This window comes from Podarcis bocagei (genome assembly GCF_964188305.1).
Source record: "Podarcis bocagei genome assembly, chromosome: 1".
In the NCBI taxonomy this organism is placed as follows: Eukaryota; Metazoa; Chordata; class Lepidosauria; order Squamata; family Lacertidae; genus Podarcis; species Podarcis bocagei.
The window spans coordinates 45,223,291-45,245,341 of record NC_138125.1 but is presented as its reverse complement, the minus strand read 5'-3'; the positions used below and the strand labels follow the sequence as shown (position 1 = coordinate 45,245,341).

General features: G+C 42.6%; 1 protein-coding gene across 4 annotated transcripts in view; it reads left to right on the top strand.

Annotated features, from left to right (window-relative positions):
* The window catches only part of LTK (leukocyte receptor tyrosine kinase), a 131,225-nt gene that overhangs the window by 4,107 nt on the left and 105,067 nt on the right, over positions 1-22,051 (top strand). The window contains exon 1 of one of the 4 annotated variants that reach the window (XM_081207917.1): positions 15,726-15,913. The exons of 1 other annotated variant lie outside the window; for it this stretch is intronic. In XM_081207917.1, coding sequence (XP_081064043.1) covers positions 15,853-15,913 — 61 coding nt within the window. In that variant the 5' untranslated portion in view covers positions 15,726-15,852. Of the gene's footprint in view, positions 1-15,725; positions 15,914-22,051 lie in introns of those variants that run through there. 2 more of the 4 variants (XM_081207916.1, XM_081207915.1) reach the window with 2 other exon arrangements.

Sequence of the window (22,051 nt, the reverse complement as noted above, 5' to 3'; positions counted from 1 at the left end):
GTCTCCAATGGTGCAGCGTAACAAGTGAAAAAGGAGAAGTGGGCAATTTCAGGAGGAGCGCAGGTGCCTTTTGAGCTGCTTCAGGTAGCCTGTTCAGAGTCAAATTACACTTAAAAAAAATAAAATCTGGTTCCCCCTCCCCCTTTACACACACATTTGGCCTAGACAAATTTATAGGTTTCTGGGGTGCGGCAAAAACAGTCTCCAAAGATTGCATCACATTACCATAACGTATGAGGTGGCGCTGCTACCCTGCAGCCGACTTTTGAATTCCACAACCGAAAAGCCTTGCCACCTCTGCTCTCAGTGTTCTTGGAAAGAATGCCTCTGGGAACGAGGGTGGAAGGGCAAGCACCGTAAATTACCGCAGAGCAGTTTGCAAATTAAAAAGTGTTACATAAAATAGAAATTGGTTGTAGACAACAGCTAAGTCTTCCAGAAGCCTCCCCCAGTTCTTTTAAGGTGGAACGGAAATATCCTAACAATTCCTCTCTCCTTTGGAAACAGAACAGGGCCACAGCACCAGGGTGTAGGGGAAGAATGTGTGTATTTAGGGAAGTTTTTAATGTCTGGTGTTTTATTGTATTTTTTATATTTGTTGGAAGCTGCCCAGGGTGGCTGGGGAAACCCAGCCAGATGGGCGGGGTATAAATAATAAATTGTTGTTGTTATGCTTGTGGCACTGAAATACTATTTTTTGTTTTTGTTTAAGGTACCTAAGCTTCTATTTGCATTTTATTCTAAAATATGTCTTTGCTGCTTTTCTGGGCAAAGCTTACCCAAAGCAGCTTAGAAAATAAAAACTACGGCCAGGATTCCATTAACCGGGTGCTTTAGCAGAAGCTAGTGCAAGGACTGCCACTAGTGTAATGGGGCTTTCCCACCTTTTCTTATCTCCTCTTGCACACCAAGTGTTTCCCCCAAATCCACCCTGGCGGGTCTGGAGAACCCCCAAAACAGCATGTGGGAAGAAGTAGAGGGGGGATTGTTCCATCTGGAAGCATTGCTCCATTACTGGCAGCTTTTATAGGGTAGGGTTTTTTTAGTGGCTGGGGCAACCCAGTCAGATGGGTGGGCTACAAACGATAAAATTACAGTGGTACCTCGGGTTACAGATGCTTCAGGTTGCAGACTCTGCTAACCCAGAAACAGTACCTCAGGTTAAGAACTTTGCTTCAGGATGAGAACAGAAATCGTGCTACGGCGGCGCGGCAGCAGTGGGAGGCCCCATTAGCTAAAGTGGTGCTTCAGTTTAAGAACAGTTTCAGGTTAAGAACAGACCTCCGGAACGAATTAAGTTCTTAACCTGAGGTACCACTGTATCATTAACTTATTAAGCAGAAATGTGTGCTGATGGAACAATCAAGAAGAGCTTGACATTGAAACCCTCCCTATAAGTATAAAAAATCAATATCACTCAAACCAAGAATAAAAACTACAGTACAAGTATTTTTTTTAAAAAAGAAAAGAATCATGAATATTAATAAAGCCAAGAATAAAAACAGAGTCAGAGAAAGAAAAAGCTCAGAATTCCAATGACATTATATATTTGTGTGTGCGCGTGCGCATACAGATACACCCCTTTTTGGGCAGGTTTGGGGGACCTTTTGCCCTCTAGATGTGGTTTAACTACAACTTCCAATCACCCCTTGCCATTGACTATGCTTGTTGGCCCTGCTGAGAGTTGTAGTTCAGCAACATCTGGTGGGCCAAAGGTTGCCCACATCTGTTTAAGGGTAAGAGCCTCCCAGGTCAGCTTGCAAATGACAATTAACAGTACAAAGTTGTTTTTTTAAATTAAAATCAGCCCAGTTTACAGAAAGCAGAACAGCAGTTTAAAGCCGAACACTTTGCAACACTTTAAATGCAGGTTGAAACAAATTTGTTTTTTAAGGTTTGTTCAGGAGAATGAATGGGTGGAGTACTCTCACGAGAAATTACATATCATCATCTTGGGATTTTAAAAGAATAGGAAATTAGGATAGTGAAAGAAAGCAGGCAGGAACCATTCCAAGATTAAATCTGTAGAGTTGGGCTGATACTTTCTGCTTGCTTGGTTTTTACGCAGTGGGACATTTGATGGGCCAGGTCACCTCACGGCTCATACTGATTTGAGTTCCAGCAGCAAGGCGTGAATGTCTCAGGAATTGGCAGGTGGCTTGCAGAAGGGAGGAGACCTCCCGAAACAAATCACAGCAGCCACTCCTCCTGGCACGAATCGTAGACTCGTGGAACTGTAGAGTTGGAAGGGACCCAAAGGGTCATTTAGCCGAACCGTTTGCAATGCAGGGGAACTGCAATGAGATTGCTCCATCTAAGTAGCAAATTGAAAGCTGAGGTTTATTTTATGAAGGGTGTTGCTTGGTTGTTTTAAACTTATGTTTTTGTTCTTTTCTTTTTTATTTTCTACTGTAAGTCGATTTGGAGGGGTATCTGCCAAGAAAAACAGCCTAAAACTATTTTGAATTGCATTTCCTGAATGAGTTCAAATTAGTTTTGGTTCATTTTTTATTATTTTTAAAACGCTTCACGTTGTTAACTTTAACAACTGTGAAGTGTGGGCATGCAAACGATTGCAAGTTGTGATCTGATGTGAGTTGTTTTTAAAAGTGTGTCATCACAATGTTGTGGTACACCACCCCAATCTCTGAGCGGTGTGAGATTCTGGGATTCGAAGCACTTACCCAGTGTTTCCTTTGGAATGTAGGATAGCGGAGACTGTGGCGTCTTTATGATATATGATTTATTTACACATTTATACAACCTAAGCCTGTGATGGAGGGGCTCACAAAATGAACACCCCACGAGGGTCTTTCTTTTCCCATAGCTACAGCCTTGTACTCAAACAGGAATCAGGCTCTATTATTATTACAGTGGACCCTCTAGTTACACACTGCTCTGGATACGTAACTTTCGGGTTACAGACGTGGCAAACCCAGAAGTGTACACTTCTGGGTTTTGCTGCACATGCATGTGCAGAAGTGGCGCCTCTGCCTACGGACTTTTCAAGTTGCAGGCAGACCCCAGAATGAATTTAATTCGTATCTGGAAGGTCCACTGTATTATTATTGTTGTTGTTGTTGTTGTTGTTGTTATTATTATTATTATTATTATTATTATTATTATTATTATTATTTATTTATGATTTTTATTAAATTTTGTTTTACAATTTAAAAATCTCATTTAAACATCATTAAAATATCAATGACTTCCCTTCTTCTCTTTCCATGGCTCATTTTGCATATCATAAATCCCTGCATATTTTACAAAAACTAAACCATTCAGTATTCCATTATTACATCCATCAAACCTTTTAGACCCCAGAATGAATTTAATTCGTATCTGGAAGGTCCACTGTAGTATTATTATTATTATTATTATTATTATTATTATTATTATATAAGATTTTTATTAAATTTTGTTTTACAATTTAAAAATCTCATTTAAACATCATTAAAATATCAATGACTTCCCTTCTTCTCTTTCCATGGTTCATTTTGCATATCATAAATCCCAGCATATTTTACAAAAACTAAACCATTCAGTATTCCATTATTACATCCATCAAACCTTTTTTACACTGTTGAATTTATCTTAATGCTGCCAACATTTTCAAGTGTACACAGTCTCTGCTTCTCCTAGCTGCCCAGCCTGCAGCTTCTCACTTATAGTTTGCAGGCAGAAATCCCAACTCTGGCCTTTGTCTTTCTAACTAATAGTGAGTTGAACGGGGGGCACCCATTCGGCATCTGACACAGAGCCACTTCCTTTGTTCCCTTCATGGCCCATACTTAGAGGGCCATTACCTCACCAGGAAGCTAGTTTAGCTATGCCAGGAATTGAATCTGTGCTGGATCCAGGAATTAGAAAGGGGCTCAAGCATGTAGCCTCCCCCACCCCTCAACAGTAGGCACAAACCCAGGGGTGGATATATAGCCATGCTCAATATGCCCGAAATTAGGGTCCACGGTACTTTAAATGCAGTTGCACCAAATATTTGTGTCGGAGATCAAAGGGCGATATTTAGGGATATTTTCTCACACCTTTGGGATGTTTCCTCTCTTTGTTGTTACTGCTTCTGCCTAAATCTTCCCTGTCCGTGCAGAGGGAATCCCTCATCTGATAATTCCGGTAACTCCCATTTCCACACACCAGATAATTAGCCTCTACAGCATGTTCTATCCCTCAGAAATCCCCCGAAGCAAATTTGCTTGTTTTGTTCCCTGCATGATGAAAAGCTAGCGTTGTCTGGCAGATAGGCAGTTACCAGGATCAGAAGGAAGAGAATGGTAATTCGCTTGCTGCTGCTCAGTAAGAGTGAGACCTTTGTTGATGCTGCATGGGGAGGGTATATGAGCTGAATGATTATTATGACATTAGGGGGTGGCTAAGAGAGTACCAAGCCATTGCAAAATATACAGGGGAGCTGTAACGGGACGGAATCAATTATTTGTTTGTCAGGATTATGGAAAGCACATTATGGACACTGATTTTACAGCTATTTTTATGTGTGAATAAGTAATACTGTGATTTGCATATTTAATAGGATTGTGGACATAAATGAGATCCAAATATTCAAAATCACACTAAGCACAGATATATCTTGACATTGTCTTCTTCTTAAAAATATTCTTGGGGAAGTAACATCTTTATGCAGCATCCACCTGGAAAGAGTGAATAATATAATAATAAAATTGTAGAGTTGGAAGGGACCACATGAGTTATCTAGTCCAACCCCCCTGCAATGCGTGAATTTTTATTTTTATTTTTGCCCAAGGTGGGGCTCAAACCCATGACCCTAAGATTAAGAGTCTGAAAAACTGTGTCTATTTTTCAGTTGATATTCAAAGTGGCAGTATAGGAGGCTTCCAGGGGAGCTGTTTATTGAGCAGTCATCCTGATTTGTTTGCTGGGAGATTACTAGATGACATTTTGTCAAGCAAATGTTATTATTCATAATAAAAATAATAATTTATTATTTATAGCCCGCCCATCTGGCTGGGTTTCCCCAGCCACTCTGGGCAGCTCCCAATAAAATATTAAGCAGAATAAAACTTCAAACATTAAAAATGTCCCTAAACAGGGCTGCCTTCAGATGTCTTCTAAAAGTCAGCTAGTTGTTTATTTACTTGACATCTGATGGGAGGGCATTCCACAGGGTGGGTGCCACCACCAAGAAGGCCTGGTTCCCTGTAACCTCACTTCTCGCAGTGAGGGAACCGCCAGAAGGCCCTCGGCACTGGACCTCAGTGTCCAGGCTGAATGATGGGGGTGGAGCCGCTGCTTCAGGTATACAGGACTGAGGCCATTTAGGGCTTTAAAGGTCAGCACCAACACTTTGAATTGTGCTCGGAAACATACTGGGAGCCAACGTAGATCTTTCAGGACCGGTGTTATATGGTCTCAGCAGCCACTCCCAGTCACCAGTCTAGCTGCCGGATTCTGGATTAATTGCAATTTACGAGTCACCTTCAAAGAGCGCATTGCAGTAGTCCAAGCGGGAGTTAACTAGAGCACGCACCACTCTGGCAAGACAGTCCACGGGCAGGTAGGGTCTCAGCCTGCGTACCAGATGGAGCTGGTAGACAGCTGCCCTGGACACAGAATTGAGTCCAAAATGACTCCCAGGCTGTGCACCTGGTCCTTCAGGGGCGCAGTTACCCCATTCAGGACCATGGAGTCCTCATACCCGCCCACCTCCTGTCTTCCCAAAACAGTACTTCTGTCTTGTCAGGATTCTACCTCAATCTGTTAACCACCATCCATCCTCCAACCACCTCCAGACACCCACACAGGACCTTCACTTCCTTCACTGGTTCTGATTTAAAAGAGAGGTAGAGCTGGGTATCATCCGCATACTGATGAACACCCAGTCCAAACCCCCTGATGATCTCTCCCAGTGGCTTCATATAGATGTTAAAAAGCATGGGGGAGAAATTTGCCAGGAGGAGGGTAGTTGTTGTTGTTGCTGCTGCTGCTGCTATACTCAAAATGTTGGGTTTTTCCCAATGCTCTCCATGCTTCCAAGAGTGAGATGTTCTTGTTTTGCAGAATAGTGTTTTATTGCTGAGCAATAAAATGTTTTAGTAATGGACTGATCAGCAAACAGCAATAAATATGGGGACAAATTGTTCAATGGGGCACCTCCTCTCTATGCATAACTTGTTTATTAGAATAATGTGCCTTGTTCCCTTATTGATTCATGGTGAATCCATGTGACTTTGCAATGTAGCTGACTCAGATTCGACAAAGCACTATGTGGAATCCACATTGCATAGCCTCCAAAGTTTTAGAAACCTGCCAAGCAATTTAGTGTCTCGTTCACTGTGGAAAAAGGAGGCTTGGAATCCACTTGTTCTGTACTGTGGAAACATCTACAGCCAAAGGAAATGGCAAGAAACAATCATAATGGGTAAAAGATGCTTGTGATTGGCTTCTTTAGCCATGGGTGTTTTAAAGGCCTATGCAAGAGCTTCAGTTTTAGGAGCATCGGGAAGAACTTCCTAACAGTATGAGCTGTTCAACATTGGAATAGATTGCTTAAGAAGATTATGGAGTCTCCTTTATTAGAGGTTTTACCCTGAGGCTGGATAGCCAGGTCTCAGGAATTGATTGGCAGGAGTGGGGTGGAGTAGATGACTTATGAGAACCTTTTGAATGCTACAATTCTAATACAGCCTTCGCTAACCTAATGCCCTCCAGACTACAACTCCCATCAGCCTCGGCCAGTACAGACATGAAGTCTTGTAAATAAACACTGACCAGGTTACTCCTGTGAGAATGCTATCCCTGGGATGCCAGGCATAAAAGCCAAAATAATTGATTCTGAGTTGGGGTGAGGTTCATCTGCTAATGGCTACTGCTATCACCTCAATTCAACAGGGTTCAAGGGAATAAATATTCAACAGTACAACAGATCAGTAACTGAAATGGGTTGTGCAATTATAATGGACTGGTTCAATAAACTTGCCCTTTGACTCATTATTTCTCTGTGACCAAAGCTACTCATACTGCTAAATATTGCTAACCTGTGCATGAAACCTGATTGCAAAACTCGCAAATGGACTCATGTGAGCAAACAGTGCTCAGCTCATTTGCAAACTCGATTATTGCAAAAACCATCACCACCCCTAGTTTGAAGGGCTGTGCAGTCCAGGTCCAGTTTAAGCATGAAGACTTATAAGAAAGGAGAGCAGCAGAAGCTTTGAAGTTGTCCATCAATAGACAGTACACTGAGCAGGCACAGAGGCCACCTGGTCACAGACTTGCCCACAGACTTGTGAGATATATTGTATTCAGTAGCACTTTGTGGGGCGGTACAGGCATTGTGGCATTGCTCACTGAGTGTTGCAGCCGGTTCCTGAAAGTGAGAGCTGAGGCACTGGGAGCGCAGTGCAGTGAGGGCATGGCAGCAGAGCCAGTCCACCTGCTACTGGTTGCATTTCTGTACTTCTCTGTTTGCATAAACAAACAAACAAGGCAGATATTTTGTCCTTTTTTTTTTTTTTTGCAAAAGTGTTGCAAGGATACCCAAATTGAATTATATGATGACCATATTCAGCATGCCCTGTATCTGTCCCATAAACTAAACAGAAGCAGCCACATCCAAATACAGACGAAAGACATCTCCTATTTTATTTTCCTCTCATCAAATTACCTTCAGTTCAGAATATTCACTGTGCTTCTCTCAGCTGTAAATTTATTTATTTATTTGAAGGAGCCCAACACAAGGAGCAGTTCAGGTACATTTTCCACTTTGGAAAAACTGAGCTAAATTACATTACTGTGGGTTCTCAAGTTTGGGTCTCTTGACTTTTTAAGCTGAAATAGTCTTGGCAACTTACCCATATCTTGCTACAGTCATATGCTCCTGGAGCTCCTGAATTCTAGTAAACAAATTATCCTTGGGCTTTCTCTACAGTGTTAAGGCACAACAAAGCAAGACAGTCTGGCAACTGATGCTTGGCCTAGGCCTGGATTTGGGGGGAGGAAATGAGGAAAAGTGGAAGGGAACACTGGAAAATGAAATTAAAGTTACCACATGAATGAAATAAGAAGGGTAAAGCATTTTGTTTACTGAAACGTGCTGCAGAACTGCCAAACACACCATGCTACAATGATTGTGTGAATCTACTTTAGTGACATTCAGGACATCACTGTGAAACCCAAATCAATGTCATTTCATGAGGAACAGTTCAATAAGTTTCCATTAAGTTACTCAGCATTCCATTCTAATTAATGGAAAGTGTGTTGAATGAATATCTCAGCGGATAATTTTTTTGGCTGACATGTTCTTATTTGGGTATTCTGGGATCAGCACGAGTGTTTGTGGCTATTGGTGTTTTTGTTTTTGAACCGAGCCTGATGCCTTCCACATCCCTCAGCAGAAATAAGATGCTTTTTTGTTTTTATTATTACTAAAGTGACAGATTAATCCAAACAGGAAGATGAAGATATTAGACATCGTTTAAATGGGAAACAGATTTAAAAAGTAATTCAGTTGGAGAGTTTCAGACAGTTTCAGATGTGTTTTGTTACTGTTTGCATATATTGGATCTGACATGTGCTTGCTGGTTTTGCAGATCTGGGGAAAATGAGCCTATTTCTATGTTGGCTTGCTGGGGATGTTGGCAACCTTTTTGGGCTACGATCTTTTATTTATAGATGTTCTTTTAGGTCAAAGTCAGGAAGTTAGGAGTAGGTTATCGTGTGCCAAGAAGGCATGCCTGCTCCTAATAATTCTGATCATGGTTGCATTCCCTCATTCTTCTCTCCTCTTGTGCAGGCATTCCACACTTCCGTTTCAGTTTCCAAGCTAATTACCAGCACACCTAACGCTTCAGCTGCACTGCCTTTTTCTTTTAACTATTTAGCATGGAATAGCTACCTTCAACAACTCATGCCTGTTTAGAAAATACTCTTACCTTTAACAGTCCTGGTTGGTGGGAAGGCCCTTTTGGTTGGTAACCACATGCTTACAGGGTGCTGATGATTCAGGAATCCCTTGCCTCTGCTGTCATTTCTCAGTATTTATGGATAAGTGCAGCTTCTCTAGTCCATTGCCTTGACAGCCAGCAGTTCCACCTAGTCAACCATCTCACCAGTGGCTGCTGATTTGCCAACACATTGGGGACGCGGGTGGCGCTGTGGTCTAAACCACAGAGCCCAGGGTTTGCCAATCAGAAGGTCGGCGGTTCGAATCCCCACAACAGGGTGAGTTCGGTACCTACTCCTGCCAACCTAGCAGTTTGAAAGCACATCAAAGTGCAAGTAGATAAATAGGTACCACTCTGGGGAGAAGGTAAACGGCGTTTCCGTGTGCTGCTCTGGTTCGCCAGAAGCGGCTTAGTCATGCTGGCCACATGACCCGGAAGCTGTACGCCGGCTCCCTTGGCCAATAAAGCGAGATGAGCGCCGCAACCCCAGAGTCGTCCACAACTGGACTTAATGGTCAGGGGTCCCTTTGCCTTTACCTTTCTGATCATTACAAGCATGAGCCCAAAAGAAACTCCCAAAATTGGACGGTTTTATTTCTACACTGTCCCATATTGTGAGATGACCCAGTGCAAATGAGTAGGTTTTTCTAAATTTCATACTGGAAGCCCCCCACCCAACACACACACACACACACACACACACACACCCCTCCACATTTTCAAGCTTCATTTCTGCAAAACCTGTGTGGAAATAGCTACATATGGAGCAGTACAACTTGAACTAGTAACTGTGAGAAATCCCTTCGTAACATAAAAGTATTTGAATTTACATAACCCAGACCTATGAAAATACTGCAGCTCAACAGAATCATTTGCAATGTTGAGAAAGAAAGGGAGAATATTTTCAATTTGTTCCTGAAATCTCATTGGAAAATACCGTACTTCCAGGGAGGTGATGGATTTATTTTGTGTCAAGGTCATGTCTTGGCATTTCTTCCTCACCGTGAAGCTAGTAGGAGGTTTGGGGAGTAATCCCTATTGACAAATAAACTTACTTCACAAGCTGTGACCCTGAAGTGAGACTACTTGTGGGTACTAAACTTGACATGCTAACACATTGGATTTACTGCTGGAACTAATGTGGAATGCACTCTAATGTTACAGGATCTGTGCTTGACCATTGGTAGTGTGTAAAGAAAAGCAGCCTCTGTGTCCTCTCCTCTCCTGAGCTTTGAAGAAACACTGAAGATGGTGCTGAAGAAAAAGGACACATAGGTCCCATTATCCAAATGCTCATTATACAAAAAAATTCACTTATACAAACACAAGAAATTAGTACCCAGACCTCCCTATACATGCTACAGTTTCAGATAGCCTCACAGTCTGACCTGCATGTAGTACTGTAAACAATTAAGCAGCCTTAAACAAGCCTTACTTTTTTGTGTTTTGCTAGTCTACAGCAGCTGTTTCACTAGAAACCATGATGGGAGGGAGGAAGGGTGAGAGATCAGATGAATAAGAGAAAATTTTTCCCTCCTTGCTTGACTTTTGCAAGGTTTCAGGGGATTTCCATGGGTTTTTCTGGGTTTCTCCATCATTTTGAGGTCAAAATTCCGTGGTTGGGAATGTATTAGAAATCTCCCCATAGGAATCAATAGAAATCTTCAACTTGTTATGTGAACACTTGCCTAACAAACAATTTCCTGATGCCTTACTCCAAATACCTTACTCTCTGAAGCACCAAAGTAGCTCAGAGGTGCATCCCCTTGCACTTGGGCACCACCAGGCCAGCTGGCCAGAACTGGGTATTGCAACTCGTTGAGTCAGTTCCTGTCAAGCAAAACAAGTGGTCAGTGGGGTTTTGTCTGACCCTTTAAAATAACATGTAGTTCCTCAGAGAGCCAGTGTGGTGATTAAGAGCGGTAGTCTCATAATCTGGGGAACCAGGTTCGCGTCTCCGCTCCTCCACATGCAGCTGCTGGGTGACCTTGGGCTAGTCACACTTCTCTGAAGTCTCTCAGCCCCACTCACCTCACAGAGTGTTTGTTGTGGGGGAGGAAGGGAAAGGAGAATGTTAGCCACTTTGAGACTCCTTAGGGTAGTGATAAAGCAGGATATCAAATCCAAACTACTACTACTTCTTCTTCTTCTTCTCCTCCTCCTCCTCCTCCTCCTCCTCCTCAGTTTTAGCAACCTGTCTCTTGAATAAACACAAAGTTGGTTGGCTGGTACCACCTTCCCCAGTCTGCACTCCCTGCAGTATTATTATCATTAGTTATGGAAAGGTTTTATTGCTATGATTTTAAATATTTGTTGAAAGCCACCTTAAGGATTCCAATGTCTAGTCCAGCTCCCTACTTAACGCAGGAAACCCACTACGACAGCATCCCTGGATATTCAGGCTCTGCTTTAAAACTTTTGAAAAGCAAAGGACAACTATATACAGGGCTCTGTACTGCTTGGAGGAATGTTTGCATAAAATGTCATAAAATAGTGGAAATTTGGGATACATGGAACACTTTGAAACCAATGCTTTAGACAAGTCAGAACACAAACCCAAACTTTGGCTCAGATATGTTGACGACACCTTTGTAATTTGGCCACACGGGAAGGAAAAACTAGATAGCTTCCTCACACATCTCAACAGCCTACACCCCAAAATACAATTCACTATGGAAATAGAAGCCAATAACCAACTTCCCTTCCTTGACGTCCTAATCTACAAAAAACCTGATGGCTCCCTAGGACACACTATCTACCAGAAAAAAACACACACCAACCGCTACTTACATGCACAATCACACCACCACCCTGCACAAATAAACTCCGTAGCCAAGACTCTCATCTCCAGAACCAAACGCCTGGCTGACAAAGACCACTTGACAACTGAGTTACAGAATCTCTCAAATGTGTTAATCGCCAACGGATACCAGCAAAACAGGGTTACGAAGCTAATCCAAAAAGAAACACCCCCCAAAAACCAAGACACAGAAGAAAACAATGGCATGGCCCTCCTTCCTTATATCAAGGGCACTACAGATAAAATTAGCAAAATCCTCCATAAACACAATATCAAAACAGCCTATTGCACCAACCAAAAAATAGCCAATATCCTCAGAAACCCCAAAGATAAAATCCAGTTAGAAAACCAAGGGGTCTATGAAATACCCTGCAAAGTCTGCCCAGCCACGTACATTGGACAAACAAACAGACGAATAAATGCACGTATAGCAGAACACAAGAATGCCGTCAAAAAAGAAGAAAAAACTTCCTCTCTTTACCAACACATGAAAGAAACAGGACACGAAATTAATTTTGCAGATTCCAAATTGCTCTTTAACATGGAACATCACCACAAGAGAATAATCATGGAAGCCATCGAAATAGAGAAACACCCTCACAACATGAACAAGCGTGACGACACGTCCCGCCTGCCAGACATCTGGAAATTAGCCCTCCCCACAAAAACCGACACCAGAACCAGAGGCACACAGAACGCCATCTCCAATCAACCACACCAGACCCAAACCCAGACCCTCTCCACAGATAAATTACAGACACCATCCAGTAGCCAAACCATAGTGGCACCTCCGGATGCTGCACCCCCCTGCAATCCCTACACAGATCTGGCTGGCACAGGGCACAAAACCACAGCTCGCCCCTATACACGAAGCCAAGCCAGAGCACAACTAAGTGCAGTACAGCCATCTTCTCAGAAAAACTCTTCACAAGCTCAAGAGGTCAAGACACGAAAGCTTTAGCAACTAATCCACACCTAATGACCCTCCTAAGTGGTACTCAGAATATCACTCAAGAAATCACTCAAGATATCCCTCAAGTAATTAATGAACAAAAGAAGAAAAGGCACACTAACCTGGAAACTTCCTCTCTGCCCAGAACGTTGGAGGCTATACACCACACCCCTCAACAGTATTTATAGGAACTCAAACACTGAGATCCTGCTCTGTTCCAGTAACAAGAAGCCGAAAGCACCAGCCTGAAGATGACGAGTGAGACCTCGTCGAAACGTCGCCTAGACACCCCAACTCTTACACGGGAAGACACCCGAAGACACCAAAACCTGCATGCATATATATATATATATATATATATATATATATATATATATATATATAATGAAATGTTCCATAATGGCTGCCATCTTTTCATATGGTTGGTTGGCTGCAACCTGAATATTCAGTGAATACTTTCCCCCAGATTGCCTGAACTACTCTTTTTCCACTTAGGAATATTATTATTATTTATTGAATTTGTATGCCACCCTATACGCAGAGGTCTCAGGGCAGTTCACAGAACAAAATCAAAATATCAAACCATAGGAAGCTGCTTTATAGTGAGTCCATCCAACTTACCACACTGACAGTGGCTGCCTCTTTTGCATGCAAAGCAGTTGCTCTACCACTGAGCAAATCTATCCTTCCCTGATTTGCTGGAGCAAGCATGGCTGCCATTTTGAACAGCAACAGGCAGGAGCCAAGGCTGGATGAAGGGAGTGGGGGAGAAACAGAACAGAAGTACTTTTTCCTTATTGATGTTCTAGAGCTGTGGAAGTATCTACCTGAACAGTAATAGCTAGAGCTGTACCTGAAGTCTCAAGTCTAGCCCTCCTCCAAGTCTAGCCAGTATGATGTAGTGGTTAAGAGCGGTAGTCTCGTAATCTGGGGAACCGGGTTCGCTTCCCTGCTCCTCCACATGCAGCTGCTGGGTGACCTTAGGCTAGTCACACTTCTTTGAAGTCTCTCAGCCCCACTCACCTCACAGAGTGTTTGTTGTGGGGGAGGAAGCAAAACAATTCATTCCCCATAATGCCTACTATTCCATTAATCAGGACCTTTAGGGGCAAAAATTAAAATTGGTAAACACTCATGAGCTCACTATGTCAGGGAACAATTTTTTTGCCTTTGTAGCAAGAGAAGAAATAATGAACTCAGTCACTGCAGCAGTACTAGACCTGGAACGGGACTTTTTTTTGTGAATGAATGAAATTGCTTCTTTTCCAGTAATGGCATTGGTCCGCCCTTTTACCATCCTAAACAATTGGCTTATAACCTGGATAGCTTGTAGGTAACTACATGGCAGTGCTAGCACTCATCTCCATATAATAGTTGAAAATGTTCGAATTACTTAGCAATTTTAGGTTCATTCTCCAAGGAACAAACTAACCTTTTGGAACCTCCCCCACCCCCCGCTTAATCTGCTGCAGCAGTGATCACATCACATTGACTACAACTGACTACCAGTTTGGTGTAGTGGTTAAGAGCAGTGGACTCGTAATCTGGGGAACCGGGTTCGCGTCTCTGCTCCTCCACATGCAGCTGCTGGGTGACCTTGGGCTAGTCACACTTCTCTGAAGTCTCTCAGCCCCACTCACCTCACAGAGTGTTTGTTGTGGGGGAGGAAGGGAAAGGAGAGTGTTAGCCGCTTTGAGACTCCTTTGGGTAGTGATGAAGCGGGGTATCAAATCCAAACTCCTCCTCCTCCTCCTCCTCCTCCTCCTCCTCCTCCTCCTCCTCTTCTTCTTCTTCTTCTTCTTCTTCTTCTTCTTCTTCTTCTTCTTCTTCTTCTCAAAACACTAAAGAGTGGAGATGGTGGGTATAGCAGCAAAGAGGTCCCACATCAGTACCTGAAGTAACACCTCAGCTGACATTGGTTGCTATAGTAGCCTTTCTCCTATTTTTTTAAAAAATAAATTATATTCAAGGGGCAGCCAACCAGGCAAGTACATGGTCACCATTGCCCATTTTATTACTTTTACATAAAAATACATTATCCTTTTCTACAATAATTATTTTTTACTTTTAAAACCACAACAGGGCACTTTTATCCTTTTATATCTGTAGCAGTGGTGGTCCTATAATTTAAGTAAGTCAAACTGCACACGCTCATAATATTTCTGGTTTTTTTTTAAGCAGGGTTGGGAAACGGTTGTCTGTTCATTTACTCTAACCTGTCGAGAAGGTAGCAACAGCTGTAAAGCACGGAATAGCAGTGGCAGGGGACACATGGTCTTCTTAAAGGGACTACCATTAAGTCTAGTAAGCAAGCACCTCTAGGTGCTGCAGCAGAAAGGTTCCAGTTGCCGAGTGTCGGTGCCGACACATCTATAGGAAGTGTTTGTGTATGTGTCTTCTTCCATTAGTAACACAGATATGCAAGGAGGAGGTAGAAGTTTTAAAATGCCCAACAAAAGCATGACATGGGAAATTGCCTGAGGTCTCCATCTGCTTTTGTGCAATTGTGGCAGATAGAAAAATGGCTTGGCTATCTTGGAATATGGCTTTTCCTGTGGGGAACGTGAAGTGATAAGCAAAGGTTGTCAATCAAAATGTTCACATCTGTATGCAATTAATATAATGGAAGCTGCTAAGGAAAAATTGGGGTTTGGCTTTTACAGCCCAACTCCAATGTTAGGGGCTCCTTTGAGAGGAAGGAGTGGGATATAAATTTAATATTAAAAAAAAATTAACAAAGATGCTGCTGTCAGGGACCAGGTTATAAAGAGCTTAGTTTGCCCAGGCTTGCATCTCCCTTACAAACAAACCCGGAGTGTTTCTGCGTAGGCAGTTTCAGGGTGGGGTGGGGGGTGCTCAGCTGACAAAATCAGCTCTTCCAGCTGAATGCTAATGTTTAAATAAATGGACACACAGAGGTGTTAATAATTCATGCTGTTCTGCTTCTTGAATTTGCTGAAGGAGGTGAATGCACAGGGGGCGACGAAACCATGAGGGCTTTAGGACCCATGAGAGTCTCCCCTAGCAGGAGGTGGAATTCTTCTATAAGCCAGCAAGAGTCCAAGCATTAACATCAGAGCTCTTGCAGAGCCTTAGAGAGAAGGACTGGCACACAGGGAAGAGGGTCAGTGCTGGCAGAGAGTCATAGGGGACCCAGCAAAGTCATGGATTTCCTCCTGCAGCTGGTTCTCTGCCTTCAGCTAGTCCCCTGGACCACCACTCTAGGTAAGGCACTTGGTTGTTGGTGTATTTCCATCCCTTCCTGGTGCAGAATCTGCCTGGTGACTTAGAATTCTCTTCTTTTTCTTCATCTTTTTGAAAGTTGATGGGGGGGGGGGGAGTTAAATGGAAAAAGGAAATATATAGGAAACTCACCAAGTGGCTGTCACATTAGACTCTTTTATCCAGCGCTGATCATTGCCAAATAGATTTGAATCATATACATTTTGTAAATAAAAAAGGCAGACTGTCTTGCAGTGGGGTAATGCTGAGTTATGAAAACTGAAAGTGGGTTTTCCTAGCGCGTAGTGCTTGAGAAATACTGTATGGTATCTTATGCTGATGCTGAAAATGCTTGCCTCATGCTTTGGCGGAGGCTGTTTCAGAAGAGAAGCAAAAGATTGCCTCGTGCAAATTCCATGTTTTTGCTTGGGGATGCTTTTCAGGGTGAGGGATGCATAAAAGGGGGGACTTTGGGAAGGTGTACTGGAGAGGAAAGCGTACTTTCTGTGTAGGTAGTGTGGGTTGGCCGAGTGGGGGAGAGAAAACAGGTTTATTAGAGATCTTAGAAGGAAGGGGTGTGACAGGCTCCTAAGGAGTGCTATGCAAGCTGAGTTTGGAATAGAGGCTCAGTAGTTTAGGTTTGTTTATCACTGTCTGCTGTAATCTGGATCCCAGGGAGCAAAATGAAATAAGGGTGACTTGGGAACTCCAGAGGAAGGGCAGGAGAGTCGGAAGAATGGAAATAAAATTAAAATTGCTATCTGTTTGAAGGATGGCTGCCAGGAGGTGGGGGGGTGCAATTTGTTATGATATCTGTTGTATTTTTATTCCACTTTCTGACCAAAAAGGCTCCCCAAACTGTGTGTGACATTTTTTTAAAAGCCCATTTTAAAATCTACAGTAAAATGCAATTTAAGCAGGACAGTGATAGGGTACACTTACTTGAACATTGCATGCAGTACATTGTATAGGAGTCCCATGCAATGACTGGATAACTAGCTGAGAACAGATTGCCAAAATACTTGGAAGCTTCAGCACTATTGTAGAAGATCATGTTGTTGTTTAGTCGTTTAGTCGTGTCCAACTCTTCGTGACCCCATGGACCAGAGCATGCCAGGCACTCCTGTCTTCCACTGCCTCCCGCAGTGGAAGATCATAGATCTCCTCAAATCCTTACTCAGCCATGAAGCTCATTGAGGGACCTTGGGCTAGTCACTGCCTCTTAGCCTAACCCACCTCCCATGGTTGTCATGAGGGTAAACTGTGGAGGCAGGAAACCATGTACGCTGCCTTGAGCTCCTTGCAGGAAAGGTGGGATATAAATCAAGTCAATAAATAACTTTGGCTACTTAAGAATAGCTGCTTCAGTGCCAAATAAGAAGGAAAAAAGTAGCAACGGTACAAAGCCAAGAACAAAAGTAGTGCCATCTTCAAATTGGAAGTATTTATTCTTACTCTCCTTATTTCTCAATTCCTGCTTAAGATGTTTGTTATTATGCACATTTGACGTTCTGACATTGTTTGCCACATCCGTCTGTCAGAAACAAAGGGAAAATAAAGGACCATATTTTTTGCACCATACACTCACTTTTTTCCTCCTAAAAAGTAAGGGGAAATGTCTGTGCGTGTTATGGAGGGAATGCCTACGGGTGGCATGCCTACAGATTTTCCTCCTCTAAAAACTACGTGCGTGTTATGGTTGGGTGCGTGTTATAGAGCGAAAAATACGGTATTTATTAGTTTGGCAGCCAGGAGTCCCTGACTTTTCTGTACAGTCCTGGCTGAGATCTTTTTGTTCTTCTGAGTCATACCCCGTTTCAAGCGAGCCCGTGTTCATTTCAGCAGGGAGTTCCATTGAAAAATGTTTGTCATGAGGTAGTAACTTAAAGAGATTTTGCATGTTGCTGGTTCTGAAGGGGTTTGTGAGGATACTACTTTATTCTTTAAACCACCACAGATGCTTGCCCATAAAAGCAGGTCACAGCAGCTTCCTAAGCAGTTTGTGGTTGCCTGGCATACGATTAAAACCCCCCAAACACCACGCGGGAGGGGCGCTGAATGTTAAATTTCTGCAATTTCCCCAAACTGCCTGTTGGCTTTTTAATCTCTAAACTTATTGGTGGTCCAAACAGGGAAATCAGAAAGAAGTACAGCGGTACCTCAGGTTAAGTACTTAATTCGTTCTGGAGGTCTGTTCTTAACCTGAAACTGTTCTTAACCTGAAGCACCACTTTAGCTAATGGGGCCTCCTGCTGCCGCTGCGCCGCCAGAGCACGATTTCTGTTCTCATCCTGAAGCAAAGTTCTTAACCCGAGGTACTATTTCTGGGTTAGCGGAGTCTGTAACCTGAAGCATATGTAACCTGAAGCGTATGTAACCCAAGGTACCACTGTATTCATAAATGTTATCTTCTGGCTGACCAAGAGTGCCAGATTAGACGCATAAAAAGCATGGAACATACTACGTGGAGCAGAATTTAACCTTCTGAGAACCACAGATTATATTGTTTGAATTTTAAAAAGCAGGTTTCTAGCCCATATGGTGTAGAAGCTAGGCTTGGAACTCAGGGGTCAATGAATGTGTTCTGAAACGGTCAAAGAGAATTGGGGAGTCAGTAGAATCCCAGTGGTCAGGGAACAGTTCTCTAGTGTTTGGCTCACTTCCCCGTTAGCAGAATTAGCAAAATATGAACAAGTTTAAAAGATACGCATAATTAATAAATATTTTCAAGTTGCTTTGTTTCAACCCTCCAATGTTGTGAAGATGAACTCATTTGTAACAGCCCTATTCTCATGCTATGAGTAACTTCTGATGCCCCCCACCCATACACATGGGGGGGGTCTCTTCCACCTTCTGTATGCATTTGTGTATTCTGCAGTATTTAAATTTCGAGAAGATGATTATTCTTGAAGTTTACAATCTCCAAGAAAATATACCGTATATACTTGAGTATAAACTGACTTTTTCAGCACATTTTTTATGCTGAAAAAGCCCCCCTTGGCATATGCTTGAGTGAGGGTCCTTTCAGGCTGCTCCTTCCTCCACTGCTGCCTTTGCCGCTGTCGGCGGCTGTGGAGGAGGAACGAGCAGACTGAAAGCAGCCCTTTCCGGCTGCTTGTTCTTCCTCCGCCGCTGCCGCCACCAGCCTCTGGTGTGGTGAACCGGCTTATACTCGAGTCAATAAGTTTCCCCAGTTTTTTTGTGGTAAAATTACCGGTAGGTGCCTCGGCTTATTCGGGTCGGCTTATACTTGAGTATATACGGTAATCAACTTCCTCAGCAGTTGCGTTGTGTGTCAAATAACTGGCTGTGAGCTGCATTTTAGTGTTCCTGCACAAGCATTTGTATCATGAAAAATGCATCCTCCCACCTACTCAGAGATTCAACTTCCAGAAACCCTGCAGAGAGAGATGAAACACGCTAGTGAGTCACAAAAATAACCTAAAAAGCAAAAAAGAACAAAGGATTCTGTAGCACCTTAAAAAAGCAAAGGCAAGCGTGTTGGTCCAGTGTGTGTGTGTGTGTGTGTGTGTGTGTGTGTGTGTGTGTGTGTGTTCATTCTAAAATCCACAGTTGGGCAATGCCTTTATTAGGACCAACCAGAATGTTACAAAACAGTGAGCAAGCTTTTGAGTTCTCCAGAGCTCTTCCTCAAGTTGCAGGCTACAGTAAGCAGGTTATTCTGAAGAACTCAAAAATTTGTTTACTCTTGTGTGACATTTTGTTTGGTCCTAATAAAGGTATTGACAAAACTTGGGTTTTCATAGAATCATAGAACTGTAGAGTTGGAAAGTACCAATAAACAACAGGCTGACAATTATTCCCCCAAACAACTCCCCCTGCCCAGAAAATAACAAAATGGGATAGTGATTCTGCAGGGGTTTGGGGGTCAGAAAATGGGAATTGTCCCAATAAATATGGCCCTGTTGGAGCAGTGTATGTGGTTTGCAGAATTTACTTACAGTAGGTTGCAGAATTTGGTGGAAGGTCAGCATGGCAAATTTGGGTTCTCTGCCTTTTTGTGGAACTGTGAGGCAAATCCTGAACTCCTGGTTCCTCATATAAGGCATGATTGATGATTGAACTGTTTTAGTGATGCTGAAATCACACTGAATTTAGTGACTGCTTTCTCCTTGTTGTTGCTACAGACCTGTACTGAGTGAGTGGTGGGATTTAGGTCCATTTGTGAGGTAAATTAAATTCTTCCCATCAAAAACACAAATTGAAATGGGAATAAACTTGAAGGGAACGCGGTGTGTGTGGCGGGGAGGGAAGCTAGGAATAACAATTCACAAATCACATGCTACAAGTTCTATGAGAAAACTATGTGTACCGTTTCTAAAGCAGAAAGTACTAGGCTGCAAAATACTAGAAAGGGGAAGGGCAAAAATAAAGCAGTGTTGCTGTCGGTAAATGAAACCTTACTGTTTTTCATTGGCAGCGTTCTGTCCTTTGGAATCAGCGAAACAAACCCTAGTAACATAAATTCCAATGATGATTTGCTGTTGGGTCATTGTGTCCTCTTTATAGGAGGAGTGAACTGTTTCTGATCCTCTGCACAGTGATAATGTTCATATTAGGAGAACCCACAGAAACCCGTTTGTAATTGACAGCAGTTTAGTAATTGAACACAAGAGGATGGATTGTTACAGTTCAAGCATTCTCTTGGGAGACTATGTTTGCAACAAGAGCCATCCTGTTCAGACTCTTGCTTTCAGACTTTCTTACTATGCGCAGTAAAAGCTATGGGACTCAAAAGGAATGAAAAATACTAAGAAGCAAAATATTAATGGCTGCTCTAACATAAGTGATTCCTTCCTGATGATTGCTGAATATATGGGAGTGTTATGTGGTTTGCAAAAGTCTGGGCATTTCTATATGCGTGTACAGTTACCAGAAGTTGCTGTGTTGTTGTTGTTTTTTTGTGGTGTGTGTATGTGGGAGACACAGTTGGCCCACAAGGCTTGTCCTCTATGGAGAAGAATCTGTGAGCAAAGCTTAGGTGAGAATGCAGAAAATATGTTTAAAGTGCATTAACACTAAACATCAGAATCTAGGTTCCAATTCCTGGTGATTTTTTTCAAGTCTGCGTTGGGACGATGAGGTAGAATTTCTAGAGTTGGTCTTCAACATCATACGTAATTCCTTGCCCAGATCTGACAGGCAGATTATGGAAAATATGCAAATATGTGTACAGTTACGGTACATACCTTTTTCAGGTTACATAATTTAACTTTCAATGCATCTGATTTTGGGTTACCTTGGCACAGAAATTTATTTGTGTGCATGAACATGAAAAATATTCAAAATCCTAGATATAAGTGTAGCTACTTTATATATCTTACTGGAACCAGTGTAGTAACCACTGCTGAAACCAAACATTTCCCTAAAATGATAACTTTTGTTTTATAACTCAGCATTGGATCTTTTCTTTTAAGTAGTCAGAAAAGTAATGATGAAAACTTGCATAACCATTTCATTATTGGACATTTAAAGGACCAAAAACTCGAGGTGGGGACGAGGCATGATTCATAGAAGATAGGATAGATTCTGCCTATATATGAGGAATTTCAATCTTAATGGGTTAGACAACCCATATTTGCATAGATAGATGAAGTAATGTGAACCAAATGGTCGCAGAGACCCATTATCATGGTGGGTGTCAGCTGCTTCTGTGAATGCTTGTTCTTGCATGTCATTTGTCCACATGAGCTTGTGTTGTAGGGTGTCTGTATGCAGATAGCAATGCATTGTATGAATGAGACGCCAAATATCTAGGAAAAGGGAATGAGTGGAGTAAAACAGATTCTGATCTGATGGAAATCTATATTGGGTTGGCATCCGTCTGTCTCAAGAGACAATGGAGGACTTTGACTTTGGGGATGAATCAAATTGTTGGAAGGTTACAACACCTGCTGTGGCTGTAGAGACCGATGTGGGAGAGACCTTCCTGATGTGGAAGGTGTTGTGGTGTCACACCTGGTGGTTGTAAGTTGCCCACGACTCACTTCCAGAAAGCAACATGCTCAACATGCAAGCCTGGCTGGTAGACCTTCATCTTGGTACTGGACATTAGAATCGTGGGGGACATGTTGTATCCTTCTGGGTAGTTTCTCCACCCATTGGTGCCCACCCTGCACT